The 17,516-nt window shown below is 51.2% G+C and overlaps 1 protein-coding gene across 29 annotated transcripts in view; it reads right to left on the bottom strand.

Moving 5' to 3' along the window:
* Nucleotides 1-1,764: 1,764 nt before the first annotated feature.
* The window catches only part of LOC121597665, a 134,848-nt gene continuing 119,096 nt past the window's right edge, over nucleotides 1,765-17,516 (bottom strand). For 20 of the 29 annotated variants that reach the window (XM_041923587.1, XM_041923591.1, XM_041923584.1 and 17 more), the window contains 19 exons: nucleotides 16,846-17,457; nucleotides 16,107-16,757; nucleotides 15,549-15,860; nucleotides 14,455-15,465; nucleotides 13,716-14,366; nucleotides 13,158-13,469; nucleotides 12,741-13,073; nucleotides 12,063-12,674; nucleotides 11,669-11,992; nucleotides 11,104-11,436; nucleotides 9,869-11,011; nucleotides 9,561-9,773; nucleotides 8,877-9,272; nucleotides 7,816-8,784; nucleotides 5,443-7,710; nucleotides 4,927-5,364; nucleotides 4,316-4,828; nucleotides 3,731-4,213; nucleotides 1,765-3,648 (listed from right to left, as the gene is read on the bottom strand). In XM_041923587.1, the coding sequence (XP_041779521.1) occupies nucleotides 3,407-3,648; nucleotides 3,731-4,213; nucleotides 4,316-4,828; nucleotides 4,927-5,364; nucleotides 5,443-7,710; nucleotides 7,816-8,784; nucleotides 8,877-9,272; nucleotides 9,561-9,773; nucleotides 9,869-11,011; nucleotides 11,104-11,436; nucleotides 11,669-11,992; nucleotides 12,063-12,674; nucleotides 12,741-13,073; nucleotides 13,158-13,469; nucleotides 13,716-14,366; nucleotides 14,455-15,465; nucleotides 15,549-15,860; nucleotides 16,107-16,757; nucleotides 16,846-17,457 (11,816 nt within the window). In that variant the 3' untranslated portion in view covers nucleotides 1,765-3,406. The remainder of the gene's footprint in view (nucleotides 3,649-3,730; nucleotides 4,214-4,315; nucleotides 4,829-4,926; nucleotides 5,365-5,442; nucleotides 7,711-7,815; nucleotides 8,785-8,876; nucleotides 9,273-9,560; nucleotides 9,774-9,868; nucleotides 11,012-11,103; nucleotides 11,437-11,668; nucleotides 11,993-12,062; nucleotides 12,675-12,740; nucleotides 13,074-13,157; nucleotides 13,470-13,715; nucleotides 14,367-14,454; nucleotides 15,466-15,548; nucleotides 15,861-16,106; nucleotides 16,758-16,845; nucleotides 17,458-17,516) is intronic. The other 9 variants (XM_041923613.1, XM_041923585.1, XM_041923588.1 and 6 more) reach the window with 2 other exon arrangements.

Raw genomic sequence — 17,516 nt, 5'->3', positions numbered from 1 at the left:
TAATACCCTCTTTAAAATTATCTTTTTATTTTATCTGCCTAATTCGAACCATAAAACGTTTGGACCTAAAACGTTTGGCAAATTGGTTGATTGACCTCTATTAAATGATATTAAACGATGTTAGAACCACATTGGCCAATGTTGGCAAGCTACGTGGTCATGCTGCTAAGAAATCGAGACTGTCCGCCTTTCGATGGACCGCATGATTATCATACCTTTTCTTGCATTTATGCATAGTTTTTAGAGGTTTTTCAAGTTATTGTCCTGATTTTATGCCTGAACATAGCTGAAGAGTGTTCTCAAAAACGTGTGAAAAACATTCCAATAAGTGGTCTAAGAAACTGTCCAGTGTGAATATGGATAAATATAAGGTGTCCGACCTAAGGCTGCCGCCACTGTAGATTCTCTCTTTCTTCTTTTTCACTTCTTCTCGTTTTTAGTTACATGTGGCTTAAATTTTGTTTAGATTTGTCCTCCCCTGTATTGTTGTTTTTGACTTTCTCGTAAATCTGTTCTTCTCTGAAATTAGATCGCTTGTTAGAAGTAGGAGTTAGAAATTTTATTAGAATTTAGAATTGAAATTCTACTTTTTAGAATTTTAAGTGTTAGTAAACCATGAGGCCAACTTTCTGAAACAAACTAAATTAGTGAATTATTAAATTACAGTTCATTTTGCTGTACATTTCACTTCATTGCAGCCACGCGGTAAGGCGAATATTCTCTGAGCTGCGTATGCGATTTGGCAGCTTAAATTCTATGAAAAAAATTAACGACAGTCCACAATAATATTGGTTAAAGGATGCTAGGTTTTCCCCGTGGTTTTTTGAATACTTTATTACTCTTCCTACATCAATCGACTTTTCATTTGAAGAGTTTAGTTATGTCCCCCTTCTTCTAAACTCCAATGTTTCAAGTAAGATAATCCCCTTCAGAGTCTCTATGAACGGCTGGACGATTAATTGTCGAATGATCCGCCTGGAAACAGTATCCACCTCAGCGAAATAGGCAGTCGCCAAAAAGATGACCTTCTTTAACGATGTTTGAAGACCACCACGGCCAGCGCGAGCTCAAAGTTAATACATGGTAATCATATTCATAATCAAACTTACTAACGTTGCTCTACGTCGATTAGACTAGAGCCTAGCTACAGTTCCATCAGATTAGGGCCATCACACTACCATCATTCTAATATTTACCATGAGAATCATCATTGTCATCGTTGTCATCATGATTATTGTCACTAAATTTACCAACCGATGAGCCTTCCATAGTTGACCACATAGTAGTGTTTTTGAGATCATCTGAATCTTCAATAAGTTATAGAAGCTCATTTTTATCCTCCACGGTTTCTACGCCGATCGGCAAATAATTACATCCACATTGGGTGTTTAAAAGAATCGATTTAGGTGTAATAGGGGATCAAACACCTACCATTACTCTGAAATCCTAGATTCGCCCGTAACGAAATAGGCAAGCATTATTATTGAACAAGGAACACACAAAATTAAGCACACCAGGTATTTGATTAGTATTATTGTTTATTGTCACGTTTTTTTCTTTTTCCTATTAGTGTAGATTCGTTTCGTGTTTTTTTACTATTCATATTCGTAAGAGTGCCTTTCAGAATGTTTTCAGTACGGCTGCATCGAAAGAAAACGAACAACTAAATAACTAAATGGAAACGTAAAGTACGCCGTGCGAGTGTCGATCCTGCTGTACAAAACAAGGAGCATACTTGTACGGTTAGTGCTGTGATCAGTTTTGGTGGCAGTCTTCTAAGAGAACCTGAATACATTTATACATTAGCTACTTTAGGCTGACAGTTACTGTAAAGCATAGGGCAAACAAAGCTTTGCTAGTGAACGTCTGATCCGAAAATGTGATTGCTGTACGTTTGTTTGTTCGTATCAAATTTGAACACTGGTTTTGGTACTTTTACCGAGCCTTCCGGAGCAGTCAGTGGTTAGCAAGCAACAGAAATTTCGATACAAATGAACATGGCAGTAAATTTTGTAGTTGGTGAAAGGAAGTATACTTCATACTTTTTGCCGTATCCGTTGGCCTTGCTACACATATTCCGGAAAATATGCAACCAGTTTGGTCGCTGCTCCTCACATGGTGATGCACATTGACCGGTAGCGTATGGTAGACAGACGAAGCGGTACGGCAGAAGTAAATCTTTTCGCAGCAACGGTTTAAATCGTTCATGGCAGTAAAGAGTAGTGAGTGTCGTTATAGCTTCAAAAAGGTTTCAAAAAGAGTTGGCATCACTTTTCGCAGCAGTACATTGCATTTTGTTCCAAGACGCTCTAACGCTCTTTTTTTTGTATTACGCCCGCAGGCCAACAAACTACTATACAACACCAAGTAAGTGTTTCAGATGAACAAAACACTGGAACAAAAAGGAAAACAAATTATTATTACATATGTCACTAACATTCCGTCGTCAAATCCTCCGCCGATCGTCGTTCATTCGTTCAGCATATATGAAAAGCATACTTTAAAATATCAATAAATTATAGTTAAAACGGAACGGAGCCATTGCTGCCAATACGACACGACACTCGTACGCGGGCACACTTGCCAAACACACACGTTGCGGTGCTGATGGTGTGACCCTGGTGGACAGCCCATCTGCGGAGTGCACAGGATGAGCACTTCCCTAAACATATCTGGCAGATTATTTCGGGGAAAAACACGCTCACCCATTGATATTTTAACCATCATATCAACATTAATAAATAAAGGACTAGGAACGATCGACGGAGGAGATGGTATGGATGCGCTGGAATGCGATCGACCATAGCTGCAAGCGTTCGTTTGTGGTGATTTGGCTGTTGAAAACATACCGTAATGCTCTCATACGCGGGACTGCTGCTAACTCTGATCTTGCGCATTCCATACTTTACAGTACGCTAGTAAGAATTTGCAACTATGCTAACTAAATGTATCTACGAAGGACACTGGTTTCGAGTTTCTACTACATTCGCAAAGATGCTTTCCGATAATTGTGTTGGGGTTCGTGTTTTCCCCTTCTTCAAGAGAGCATCCTTGGCGCTCTTTGAGCAATTACCCTTTCTTTTGCGCTCCCCTTTGGGTTTTAATTTAATACTATTTACATATTCCTTCCTATCTTGTATCTACCCTTAGCTGGTGTGCGAGGAGCCACGAATTTCTTCCACGCTCTTCGTCAGCTATCGAATCGTTTAATTTGAGTTACTACAACTACATCTAATCTCAGATTAGTGGTCGATGTGTGCAGCACTAGTATTCTTGTCTTTAAATTAATTCTTTACATTTTGTTTCGTTTTGTTTGTCGTTTCGGTTAGTCGAGTTTCGATTTGTTCGTTTATGTGTTTCTGTGTTTTGTTTCGTGATAGTTTTTGTTTTGCGCGATTTGCTAGATCTATCCCATGAAATCATGATGCGACGGTTCCGACGGCTCATGGTGCGCAAAGAGTGGATTGGGAAATTCGGGCGGGTGGGGCAGCGGTCCAGTGATTGTTGGTCGTCGTCGATACGCCATCAGCCAGCAGGACACGGCCACGGCAACGGCCACCAAGGCCAACAGTGCAGTAATCACCAGCGCCAATATCAACCCAATCATCGATACACAAATGTCCTCCACACGCTGTGCCGCTGGTGTGACTGTTAAGATAAGAAAAGAGGAGAAAAACAAGAGAAATTTAGCGAAATTCGAAAAGCCATCATGCATATGTTCACAACTTACTGTTGTTCGAGTCGTACGATCGTTCTTCGCGCTTCTCTAGCGTAAGAATCGCGTTGGACTGGATCGTAATTTCCTCCCGCAGGGTGCCTTCCATGCCAAGCGAGTCGTCCGTGGCAAGTGCCGTATCGTCAGCGGCCCGCTTGGTACGATTGTACACCACCTCGATCGTACTCATCATATCGATGCCAAGCGCTTCACGGCGTCGACGGCGCTTACCGTACGCATTCGCGCCATGGCAGTTGACCGGTTGGCACTTGCCGAAGCACACCCGAATGTTACACTGGAAGCGGATGTTATCGCTCGAAGGGAACTTAAACGCGTTGAAGCTCGCCAGTAGGCTGTTCGTTTCCGCGTTGTACTCCCAATCGCCAAAGATCGAGGGGTCTGTCGCACAGCCATCCTCGTCCGTGACGATGTATTCGTTTTCGACACTTTCCTCCATCGTCTTGGCTACGCAACTGCGTGCAAATCCACCGTAGATAGCTGTGAAAGAACAGGTCAATTAGTTAGTGGCCACGCCGACAACAACAGGGACGACCCATTGTAATTTGCAAAAGCATGATAGGAAAATAGCATGACACTTACTTGCTGGCTGTACCTCCACCTGCAGTCGCAAGTTGTCACCGATTTCAGCCGAATTGATTTCCTCGCCATTGAACGCGACTATGCGCATGGCACAGGTAGGCGGCGGCCCGGTGTTTGCGATCGTTCCGGCCGTCGTCAGCATCTGCACGTTGAAGCCTAGCGTAACGTTCTGTTCGCCCGTTTGATAGACACACTTGATGTGGTACGCCTGTGCCTTGTACGTCACCAGCTTCGGGTGCTTCTGGATGACCAAGACGAAGCTCGCGATGCCATTGACATGGATCAGCCCACAGCTGCCGAAGTGTACCTTGAATATCTGTGTGCGCGCCGAAGAGGTGTCGCCGGCCAAGTTCACGACCCGCCGACACTCCTCGTCCTTGCTGTGGCCCTTCACGTATAGCACACCGTTGAAGTTCGATTCGGCCAGATCGATGACGACTTGCACACCGTCAGCTTGGCAGGTCACTACCATCTCGGGCTGCGGGAAGTCTGTGCGGAAGTTGGTTGTTTGATCTGTAACAGTATTCACATCGGGGATTAGGATCTACATTCCACAGCATATCGGAGCAAAGGCGCATGGAAAGTCTGCAACTAGGCAACGGAATACTTACTGCAATGTTCCTCTGGATTGCCAGTGTATCCCGTAATGCACTGACACACTGCTTGATGGTTCGTGGCATTGCACAGCGCATTTGTACCGCAGATCTTCCGCTGGCACGGATCATCGCACGTCTTGGACTCAAGATTACAGTACCGCCAATCGGCGCAGTGTTCATCCCGTTCACATTCGGGCTTCTCACTGCGTACACATTCGCCCCGGCTAGTCAACCGGTAGCCGTACTCGATTGGACAGATACAACGACCACGCTCGTCAATGATGAGCCCTCGCTCCAGCGCACAAACGCACCGTCCCGTCTCGTCCACCTTGAGTCCATCCTCTTCGCGACACGGCTGACAGTCGTCATACAGCGAGAGACCGTACCCTGGCGGGCAAACACATTCCCCGTTCGAGTTACGCACGAACCCACGGTCTGTAGGACATAGCGCCACTGTATGGATGGTAAGAGAAACACCAATCATATTAATGCCTGGCCAAAGGCACTGACAAAACGCTTGAGATTACTTACTCTTGTCGCACTGTATCGCCGCATTGCCCTGGTATCCTGGCAGACATTCGCATATCATCGTGCGCACCGGCAGCGTGTCCAGCACCTTGCAGTTCGAGTTCACGCCGCACGGTTCCGTCACATTGCACGGGTTAACGCATTCGCCCTGTATGCACGCCGTCTGCGACGGACACTCACCGTCCGTCATGCAGCGATCGTCGCGCAGCACGCAACCCTGCAGCGGGTCGTTTTCGAACGGTGGCGGGCAAGCACACTCCGGCCGATGCTGGTACACCTGGCACTGCTCGTTCTGGGCGCACACTGCCTGCAGCTCGCACGGATTACCGCACTGGCCGTTGACGCACGCCTTGTCCAGCGGGCAGTCCGAATCCCGACGGCAGCCGATCAGTTTGCATGCCACCTTCGGATTGCCCTCGTAGCCCGGCACACACTCGCACACGGCACGATGGTTCACGCCGATACACTCCGCCTGCGTGCCGCAGCTTTCCATCGAGCAGGCCGGCACGCACTGTCGGTTGTAGCACGTGTGCTGTCCCGAGCAGTCGCTATCGGATCGGCACTCGATCTTGATGCACTGCGTCTCCGGATCACCGTCGTAGCCCTGGGCGCACGAGCAGACCGGTTTGTGGTCCTTCACGCGACACTCCGCGTTCGGGCCACAGTTGCACGGGTCGCGGCAGATGCTGTTGATGCAGGCCGTGTCACTCGAGCAGTCCGAGTCGGAGATGCAGCCCGCCTTCACGACCGGCTTGCAAGTACCGCTACCGCTGCTTACGTAGCCGTCCGGACAGGTGCATAGCATTGTGCGCACCGGTGAAGATGGTACCACTTCACAGCGGGCCGGCTGATTGCAGGGCGTTAGCGCACTGCACGGTTCCGTGCATTTGTTGTCGATGCAGGCCAGATGGCCCGGGCAGTCGGTGTCATACTGGCACTCTGGCACCACTTCCGGCCGGCAGTCGACGTACGGATTGCCCACCAGCCCAACCGGGCAGCGGCAGACGACCAGATGGTTCTGTGCGCGGCATTCGGCGCGCGGCGAGCACGAGTTCTCGTAGATGCACGGATTGACGCACTGCGCGTTGCGGCACTGCTTGTCGTCCGGGCAGTCGTTGTTGCTGCGGCACTCGACCACATTGCACTGCTCCAGTGGGTTGCCCCGGTAGCCGCTCAAACAGCGACATTCGGCCCGATTCGCCCGCCCGAAGCATTCCGCCCCGATACCGCACGGGTTGTGGTCGAGACACGGGTTGACGCAGTTGCCGTTCACGCACGCCTTGCTGGTTTCGCACTCCGAGTCGACGCGGCATCCAATCGCACGGCATGCCACGTTGGGATTGCCTTCGTAGCCGTCCTCGCACGAGCAAACCGCCCGATGGTTCTTAATCGTGCAGATCGCATTCGATCCGCAGTTGCACGGATCGCGACACTGTCGGTTGATGCAAGCCTCCTGCTCGGAGCACTCCGAATCCGTCGTACACACACCTACCGGTGTCTGCAGCACAATGCGCCTACATTCTCCAGCACTGTCTGGCACGTGCAGTGGTGGACATTCGCACACCATCGTGCGCACTGGCACCGAGTCCTGCACCGTACACAGTGCGGACGCGGCACACGGGCGCAGCTCGTCGCACGGGTTGAGGCAACGGTTTCCGATGCACGCCATGCGGCTCGGACAGTCGCCATCCACACGGCACTCCTCGCGTTCCACGGCACGCGGTCTGCAGAAGGAGTACGGATTGCCCTCCGGCATCTGCTCAGGGCACTTGCACTGCGCCTGGTGGTTGCTCACGAAGCATTGCGCATTCTGGGCGCACGGTGAATTGGCACACGGATCCACGCACTGCTCCTGCTGACAGGCGAGGGTTTTCGCGCACTCACCATCGTAGTGACATTCCACTCGGCGACACCGCTCGAAGGGATTACCCTCCAGTCCGGGAAGGCAGCGGCAGGCTGCTCGATGTCGATCGCCATAGCATTCCGCGTTCAGTGCGCAAGGATTCTGATACAGGCAGGGATCGACGCACGCACCGTTCGTGCACTGCTTGTCGTTGGTGCAGTCGCTGTCCGCCTGGCACTCCAGCTTGAAGCAACCGGTTTGCGCGTTGCCTGAATATCCCGGACGGCAGCTGCACACCGGGTAGTGGTCCTTCACGAAGCAGTCCGCATTCTGGCCGCAGTTGCACGGATTGGCGCATATCTCGTTAACGCACGTTTCGCTTCGCGTACAGTCTGAGTTCGAACGACAGCGTGGTAGATCGCCGGCCGCTGCATTGACATGGGGAGGGAGCAAATAAGGTAAGGAAACGGTTTTCGTTAGTAAACAATTTCGCAAACAAGAATCCCCCATCGGAACAACCGGATGATACTTACGTGGTATACAGTTACCATTGCCGTCCATCGTATATCCACTTGGACAGTTGCACACCGCCTTGTGGTTGCTGGTGCGGCACAGCGCGCCCCGTCCGCAAGCATCACTTACGCACGGGTTCACGCAGCGATCGTTGAAACACGCCCGATCGTCCGAACAATCGTCATCCGCGGCACACTCTTTCGGCGATGTAACGCGCGGTTCCGGCAGACACTCGATGTGCGCATTTCCTACATAACCCGGCGAGCAGGTACACTGCGCCCGATGGTTCGCGGAAGCACACTGCGCATTGATGCCGCACGGATCGGCCTTGCACGCCTCGACGCACTGTCCGCGCAGGCAACGGTCCGTATCGGCACAATCGCTATCCAAGCGACACTCCTCAATGACGATCGGCTTGCAGCTTCCGGACCGATCCATCAGCATGTCGGTCTGACAGGCGCAGATGATGGTGCGCAGCGGCAGCGTGTCTATTACGCTGCACTTCTGCTGGCTCGCGCACGGCGTTAACTCCGTGCAAGGGTTTACGCATCTGTTGCGTATGCAGGCCTGCTGCGAACCGCACTCACTGTCCATGCGGCACTCCGGCTCCGGCACATCGCGCATGCACTCGACGTACGGATTGCCCCGCATTCCCGGGGCACACTCGCAGCTCGCTTGATGATTCCTGGCCACACAAGTGGCGGTACGAGCGCACGTTTCGTCGTCGCACACTGGGCGGCAGACGCGATTCAAACGGTCGCACGCCTCGTGCTCGGCACAATCCTCGTTGTACTGACACATTCCCGTGACGCACGATACGAACGGATTGCCCTGCGTGCCCGGCGGACAAATGCACACTGCCCGGTGGCTTTGGGCCACACAGTCAGCCCCACGGCCGCACTGAGTAGCACCGTACGTGCACGGACTGATGCACTTCTCGTTGAAACATGCCTTATCGAACGGACACTCCGCGTCGATCTTACATTCCGCTGCAAATGCAAATGTCAATGTTTTGCGAATGAGAAAGTTGTCCCTTTCATACACCTCTTTTGGCGAGCGTTTACGTACGCTCGATACTTACGCTTGTAACATTGCGTCTTTGGATCTCCACCCCATCCGATGGGACAGGTGCAGTGCGGTCGGTGATAGACGGCACGGCACTCCGCGTTGCCTCCGCACGGATTGCTGCCCGCGCACGGATCCTGGCACCGTTCGTTGACGCATGCCATGCTCGATGAGCAATCGGCATCGACGACACATTCGGGCGACACAACCGGCGGCTTGTAGCAGTTCTGGAACGGATCTCCCACCGTACCGACAGGGCAGGAGCAGATGGCCTTATGGCTTTGCGCCAAGCATTCCGCGCTCGATGCGCAAGGATTGTAGTCGCTGCATACGTCCACACAAACTCGTGCTCTGCAAGATTCGGTCGGCGCACACTCGACGTCACTGTAGCATCCCGGCTCATCTTTTGATACTAAAATATGAGACGAAAATCCATTAGTAAAGGCACCACAAGGGTTTCCGGGTTTGAAGCACACTACGAAGCGTAAAAGTAGGGCGAGGGGAATTGAAGGGGGAAATGAACAGGCTGTCTAAAGGAAAAAAGAATCTATTATAGCTATAAATAAGAAAAGGGATTAAAATTCGTTTGCAAGCTGAAAAGAAGGGTTAATGTTTGGGAAATGGCTACGTTTCTACAGGATCAGTTACGGTGAAGCAGGAAAGCCGTTATAAGGGCAACTCTCTAGAGTGCTGAAATTACCTGGAAGGCACTGTCTTTCGGCATCGCCCGCGTAACCTTCCTCGCAGACGCAGTACATGGTTCGGAGCGGTAGCGTGTCCTGCACCGTGCAAACCGCATGCTCTGCGCAGGGTTTCGTTTCCGTGCATGGGTTCTTGCACACGCCCTCGAAGCATGCCAGCTTACTCGGACAGTCTGCGTCCATCGTACATTGGGCAGGGTCACGAACCGGAACTGTTACAATGAAAGACGTATAATTAACATTTGCTACTTTACAACCACTGTAGCAATGCAGCTAGACAGTTGTGGTAAAGCGGAGAGATACATACTCTTTTCACACGAAAACAGCGGATCACCCGTGTATCCTGGTGGGCAGCGGCAGTTGGCCTGATGGTTGTCCACCCTGCACTGTGCGTTCGGGGCACAGTTGCACGGGTCACGACATTGCTCATTCTGGCATGACTGGTGGTACGGGCACTCGTCGTTGCTGGTGCACTCTGGCCGGGTGCAACCGACCAAAGGATTGCCCCGATATCCATCTATGCAGTGGCAGCGGGCATTGTGATTGTAGTCCGACTTGCAGTACGCATTGCGGCCACACTGTGTGTGACGGCACGGATCGATACAGTTCTTGTTCACGCACGCCTCCGTTGCTGGACAATCGCTATCGCTGCGACATCCGATCTCGTAGCAGGCTAGCTGCGCATTGCCCGTGTACCCTTCGCGGCAAGCGCAAATCGCACGATGGAACTGCACGCGACACTCGGCGTTCTGGGTGCAAATTCCTGTGCTGACGGTGCAAGGATTCTGGCACTGTCCACCGATGCACGCCTTGTCATTGGTACACTGGCCGTCGCTAGTGCATTCCGGCTGTGGCTGCTGCGGTTCGTCGCGTTGCGGTACGCACTGCACGAACGGCGAACCAGCATGGCGAGCCGGACACGAACATACCGGTGAGTGATTGATTACACTACACAGCGCATTGATACCACATGCACCGACGCAAGGATCCTGGCACCGTTGATTGTAGCATGCTCGATTGGTGGAACAGTCGGAGTTGATGATACATTCCGGATACTGGCATTCTGCACGATCACCAACCACACGGCAAATACCGTTGGTACGGCAGGGCGACGGGTTACACGGATCCTTCGGCGGTGCAACCTTGCACTCGACGAACGGATCACCGATCATGTCCCTCGGGCACGAGCAGACCGGACTGTTGTTGATCGCGTGGCATTCGGCTCGGTAACCACATACGCCTGGACAGGGATCGACGCATTTTTTGTTGACGCACGTTCTATCCCTCGGACAGTCGCTGTTAATCACGCACTCGGGGTAACAGCCCCGGCCGAAAGGACTTCCCTTGAACTCGGGCAAGCATTCGCAAACAGCATTACCGTTGAACACACGGCACACTGTGTTCTGGCCACAAGGCGATGGATAGCATGGGTCTGATGGCGGTGAAGTGACTGTGTGAGTGGTAAATGGGAAATGATATTAGCATATTAGAAACTGTTAACTCTAACCTGATTGTTAAATCCTCCATATTCTTTCCCCTTACCTTCCTCGCGCAAACATTGCTCAAACGCGTTGCCCTTCATTCCATCGGGACACGAGCAGACGGGAGTGTGGTTAACTACGGCACATTCTGCATTCCTGCCACATACGCCAGGGCATGGATCCTTGCAGCGATTGTTAATGCAAGCCAAGGACTTTTGACAGTCTCCATTGGCAACGCACTCCGGTCGACAAGATTCGTACGGGTTTCCGAAGTAGTTTTCAATGCATTCACAAATCGCTGTTTCGCCATTTGCCGGACGGCATCGTGCATTAACACCGCACGGAGATGGATAGCATGGATCTCTCGGTTCAGCCTGTGGCGGCGGCGTGGTAACTGTGAAACATCAAAGGAATTATGAAGATTTATTACTTTTGTTTTTTTATTCAGAAGGAACGGTTTCGGTTTCGGCCGTATTGCTTAATGTAAGAGGAATAATTGTGTAATTTATCCATAAATTAGATTTTTTCTTTTACATCTGTGAATTGCATATAATTAAAATTTATAATATAATAATTATAATAAAATTGTAAACACACACACGCTACAGCAAAGGTTTATCACTCACTTTTTAATGTACATACGCGGAACGGGTCCCCTTCGTATCCGTCCGGACAGAAACAGTTTGCTACATGCAATGAAACGTGGCATCTGGCATTGGAACCGCACGCGTTCAGACAAGGATCAACACATTTTTGTTTGGAACATGCCTGGATACGTGAACAGTCCGAGTGACTAGTGCACTCTGGGCGACAATTTGGCGGAGAGCCAACCATTTCTGGCTGGCAGCTACACGATGGTACACCGTTGTTATTCGCACAAAGAGCATTGGGACCGCAGGGAGATGGTTGGCATGGATCGGCGGGTATGTTCAGAGGTGGAGATTTTTCAGCTATAAAGTGGAATCATTCGTTTTCATAAGTAAACAGGAGAGGGGCTATTTGAGAAAAACTGTATATTACCGATTTCATAACATCTTGTGAACGGATCGCCGGTCATTTTTGGAGGACAAGTACATATGGGGTTGTGGTTGACCGTTGTACAGCGCGCAGAATATCCACAGCTACCAGGACATGGATCCGCACACTTGAAATTGATACACGCCAGCGAAAGCAAACATTCGGAGTTACCAGTGCATTCCGGACGGCACATGGGCGGGCTTCCGAAATAGCCGGACAAACAAGAGCAGACGGCTTGTCCATTGATTTCGCGACACTGGCTATTAGGTCCGCAAGGCGATGGACTGCATGGGTTCGTCACAACCGGTGCTTGCTGTGGTCGACACTGCACGAATGCATTTCCGGCCATTCCATCCGGACAACGGCACATCGGAATGTGATTGATCACCTCGCACAGTGCATCTTGACCGCACGTGCCCGGACAAGGATCTACACATTTGCTACGAATACAGGCCCTATCCCGAGCGCAGTCCGAGTTCAAGACGCACTCTGGCCTGCAGCCTCGGTACGGATCGCCCTGGTACTCTGGCAAACATGTGCAAATACCGTTCTGGCATTGCGCATTAGCCCCGCAGGGCGAAGGATTGCACGGATCATCATTGACGGGCTCAGGCGCTGTTGAATGAAGGGGATTCGTTATGAAGAGATCTGGAAGCCAAAGATTGGGGGAGAGTTTCTTACGTGGTGGTGGCATGGGTCGACAGCTTGTGAAAGGATCTCCAGTGTATCCTTCCTCGCATGTACAAATGGGAGTATGGTTGATCACATTGCATCTTGCATTGATGCCACACGATCCCGGACAAGGGTCCCGACACTTCTCGTTCATGCACGCCTGATTGCTTGGACATTCCGCGTTAATTGTACACTCTGGGCGACAATTAGGCGGAGATCCAATGTAGTTGATCAGACATGAACACGAAGGAGAGCCGTTTACATCACGGCACTGTGAGTTTGGACCGCACGGAGAAGGAACGCACGGGTTCCTTACAACGATCGGAGTATCTTGTACCGGAGCTGTTGTAGAAAAGAACAACGATACCATAGGGTTGGAGATGGCAAGAAATACGTCGTGGGTGTAACGAAAGGAGAGGATCTTACGTGGTATGGGGTAGCATCTTGTGAACGGATCACCAGTGAATCCTGATTGACATGAGCAAATGGGGCTGTGGTTATTGACGTTGCACCTAGCATTGGTTCCGCACGTTCCAGGGCACGGATCAACGCACTTCTGGTTGACACAAGCCTTATCCAGGGCGCATTCCGAGCTCACCACACACTCTGGGCGACATCCCGGAGGAGAACCAACATAAGTGGGCAGACACGAGCAAACGGCCTGTCCGTTAACCTCTCGGCATTGACTGTTGGGACCACAGGGACTCGGTTGGCAAGGATTGACATACTCTTGTACCGCTGTAGTGAGGGAGGGAAGACACAATGTATGATTGAACAAAGCTTCGCAAACAACAGATACAGCGAAAAGCAATGCACGGGGAAAGGGAGCGGTAAGGTCGATCGTTCGTATTTTGTGTGTTTTGTCGAGGTTGTCCAAGAACAGGGCGGGTCAGCGGAGATCTATGATTGTCGAACTAAGCTTGGTCGAGTGAAGCAAGGTCATAAGCACGCAACAGGCGAAGAAGTGGGCAAAGGGTTCCTTACGTTCTCTTTGTTGAATGTTACAATATCGGAACGGATCTCCTTCGTATCCGGGTAAACAGGTACAAGAGGGCAGGTGATTGACGACCTGGCAGTCAGCATTCTGACCACAGGTTCCTGGGCAAGGGTCTTGACATTTGTTCCTAACGCAAGCCCTGTTCGATGGGCAGTCGGAATTGAGCACACACTCTGGACGGCATCCTTCGTAAGGGTTTCCAAAATGATCCTCAATACATGTGCATGCTCCAGCACCGTTTTGTTCCCTACATTGAGCGTTGGCTCCGCATGGGTTGGGGAGGCAAGGCGTCGTCTGATCCTTGGGCGTATCTTGTTGGAAAGGTACGCACTGAGTGAAAGGATCGCCAGTATATCCAACGGCACAAATGCACATCGGAGTATGGCTGACAACCCTACATTCCGCGTTGGCTCCACACGCGCCAGGACAAGGATCTTGACACTTTTGTCGTATGCATGCTAAATTGTTTGAGCAATCGGAGTTGCTGATGCATTCCGGGCGGCAATTGGGTGGTGCGCCTATCATACCCTCTATGCAAGTGCAAGATGGCGAATCACCCACTGCGCGGCACTGTGCATTTGGTCCGCAAGGTGACGGTTGGCAAGGGTTGCTGGGGGTCATTTGTACTGGAGGCTCGACTGAAAGGGATCAAAGATGACAGGAGATGGTGATCGTAAGCGATCTGGATTCTAAACGACTGAGGAACAAAATGGGAATGAAACATACTCATGGGCTGACAGCGTACGAACGGATCGCCTGTGTATCTTTCTGGACAGCTGCAAATTGGATTGTGATTCACAACCGAGCACCTGGCTCCTACTCCACATGTTCCAGGGCATGGATCCCTACATTTCTGGTTAGTGCACGCTTGATTCTGAGGACATTCAGCGCTCACAACACACTCCGGACGACACGTCGGAGGGCTTCCAATGTATCCCGGAACACAAGAGCAGACGGCTTGTCCATTGATTTCGCGACACTGGCTATTAGGACCGCAAGGCGATGGACTGCATGGGTTCGTCACAACCGGTGCTTGCTGTGGTCGACACTGCACGAATGCATTTCCGGCCATTCCATCCGGACAACGGCACATCGGAATGTGATTGATCACCTCGCACAGTGCATCTTGACCGCACGTGCCCGGACAAGGATCTACACATTTGCTACGAATACAGGCCCTATCCCGAGCGCAGTCCGAGTTCAAGACGCACTCTGGCCTGCAGCCTCGGTACGGATCGCCCTGGTACTCTGGCAAACATGTGCAAATACCGTTCTGGCATTGCGCATTAGCCCCGCAGGGCGAAGGATTGCACGGATCATCATTGACGGGCGCAGGCGCTGTTGAATGAAGGGGATTCGTTATGAAGAGATCTGGAAGCCAAAGATTGGGGGAGAGTTTCTTACGTGGTGGTGGCATGGGTCGACAGCTTGTGAAAGGATCTCCAGTGTATCCTTCCTCGCATGTACAAATGGGAGTATGGTTGATCACATTGCATCTTGCATTGATGCCACACGATCCCGGACAAGGGTCCCGACACTTCTCGTTCATGCACGCCTGATTGCTTGGACATTCCGCGTTAATTGTACACTCTGGGCGACAATTAGGCGGAGATCCAATGTAGTTGATCAGACATGAACACGAAGGAGAGCCGTTTACATCACGGCACTGTGAGTTTGGACCGCACGGAGAAGGAACGCACGGGTTCCTTACAACGATCGGAGTATCTTGTACCGGAGCTGTTGTAGAAAAGAACAACGATACCATAGGGTTGGAGATGGCAAGAATACGTCGTGGGTGTAACGAAAGGAGAGGATCTTACGTGGTATGGGGTAGCATCTTGTGAACGGATCACCAGTGAATCCTGATTGACATGAGCAAATGGGGCTGTGGTTATTGACGTTGCACCTAGCATTGGTTCCGCATGTTCCAGGGCACGGATCAACGCACTTCTGGTTGACACAAGCCTTATCCAGGGCGCATTCCGAGCTCACCACACACTCTGGGCGACATCCCGGAGGAGAACCAACATAAGTGGGCAGACACGAGCAAACGGCCTGTCCGTTAACCTCTCGGCATTGACTGTTGGGACCACAGGGACTCGGTTGGCAAGGATTGACATACTCTTGTACCGCTGTAGTGAGGGAGGGAAGACACAATGTATGATTGAACAAAGCTTCGCAAACAACAGATACAGCGAAAAGCAATGCATGGGGAAAGGGAGCGGTAAGGTCGATCGTTCGTATTTTGTGTGTTTTGTCGAGGTTGTCCAAGAACAGGGCGGGTCAGCGGAGATCTATGATTGTCGAACTAAGCTTGGTCGAGTGAAGCAAGGTCATAAGCACGCAACAGGCGAAGAAGTGGGCAAAGGGTTCCTTACGTTCTCTTTGTTGAATGTTACAATATCGGAACGGATCTCCTTCGTATCCGGGGAAACAGGTACAAGAGGGCAGGTGATTGACGACCTGGCAGTCAGCATTCTGACCACAGGTTCCTGGGCAAGGGTCTTGACATTTGTTCCTAACGCAAGCCCTGTTCGATGGGCAGTCGGAATTGAGCACACACTCTGGACGGCATCCTTCGTAAGGGTTTCCAAAATGATCCTCAATACATGTGCATGCTCCAGCACCGTTTTGTTCCCTACATTGAGCGTTGGCTCCGCATGGGTTGGGGAGGCAAGGCGTCGTCTGATCCTTGGGCGTATCTTGTTGTAAAGGTACGCACTGAGTGAAAGGATCGCCAGTATATCCAACGGCACAAATGCACATCGGAGTATGGCTGACAACCCTACATTCCGCGTTGGCTCCACACGCGCCAGGACAAGGATCTTGACACTTTTGTCGTATGCATGCTAAATTGTTTGAGCAATCGGAGTTGCTGATGCATTCCGGGCGGCAATTGGGTGGTGCGCCTATCATACCCTCTATGCAAGTGCAAGATGGCGAATCACCCACTGCGCGGCACTGTGCATTTGGTCCGCAAGGAGACGGTTGGCAAGGGTTGCTGGGGGTCATTTGTACTGGAGGCTCGACTGAAAGGGATCAAAGATGACAGGAGATGGTGATCGTAAGCGATCTGGATTCTAAACGACTGAGGAACAAAATGGGAATGAAACATACTCATGGGCTGACAGCGTACGAACGGATCGCCTGTGTATCTTTCTGGACAGCTGCAAATTGGATTGTGATTCACAACCGAGCACCTGGCTCCTACTCCACATGTTCCAGGGCATGGATCCCTACATTTCTGGTTAGTGCACGCTTGATTCTGAGGACATTCAGCGCTCACAACACACTCCGGACGACACGTCGGAGGGCTTCCAATGTATCCCGGAACACAAGAGCAGACGGCTTGTCCATTGATTTCGCGACACTGGCTATTAGGACCGCAAGGCGATGGACTGCATGGGTTCTTCACAACCGGTGCTTGCTGTGGTCGACACTGCACGAATGCATTTCCGGCCATTCCATCCGGACAACGGCACATCGGAATGTGATTGATCACCTCGCACAGTGCATCTTGACCGCACGTGCCCGGACAAGGATCTACACATTTGCTACGAATACAGGCCCTATCCCGAGCGCAGTCCGAGTTCAAGACGCACTCTGGCCTGCAGCCTCGGTACGGATCGCCCTGGTACTCTGGCAAACATGTGCAAATACCGTTCTGGCATTGCGCATTAGCCCCGCAGGGCGAAGGATTGCACGGATCATCATTGACGGGCTCAGGCGCTGTTGAATGAAGGGGATTCGTTATGAAGAGATCTGGAAGCCAAAGATTGGGGGAGAGT

This window comes from Anopheles merus, chromosome 3R (assembly GCF_017562075.2).
Source record: "Anopheles merus strain MAF chromosome 3R, AmerM5.1, whole genome shotgun sequence".
Lineage (NCBI taxonomy): Eukaryota > Metazoa > Arthropoda > Insecta > Diptera > Culicidae > Anopheles > Anopheles merus.
Note: the sequence above shows the minus strand (reverse complement) of the source record. Positions and strands in the feature narration are given on the sequence as shown.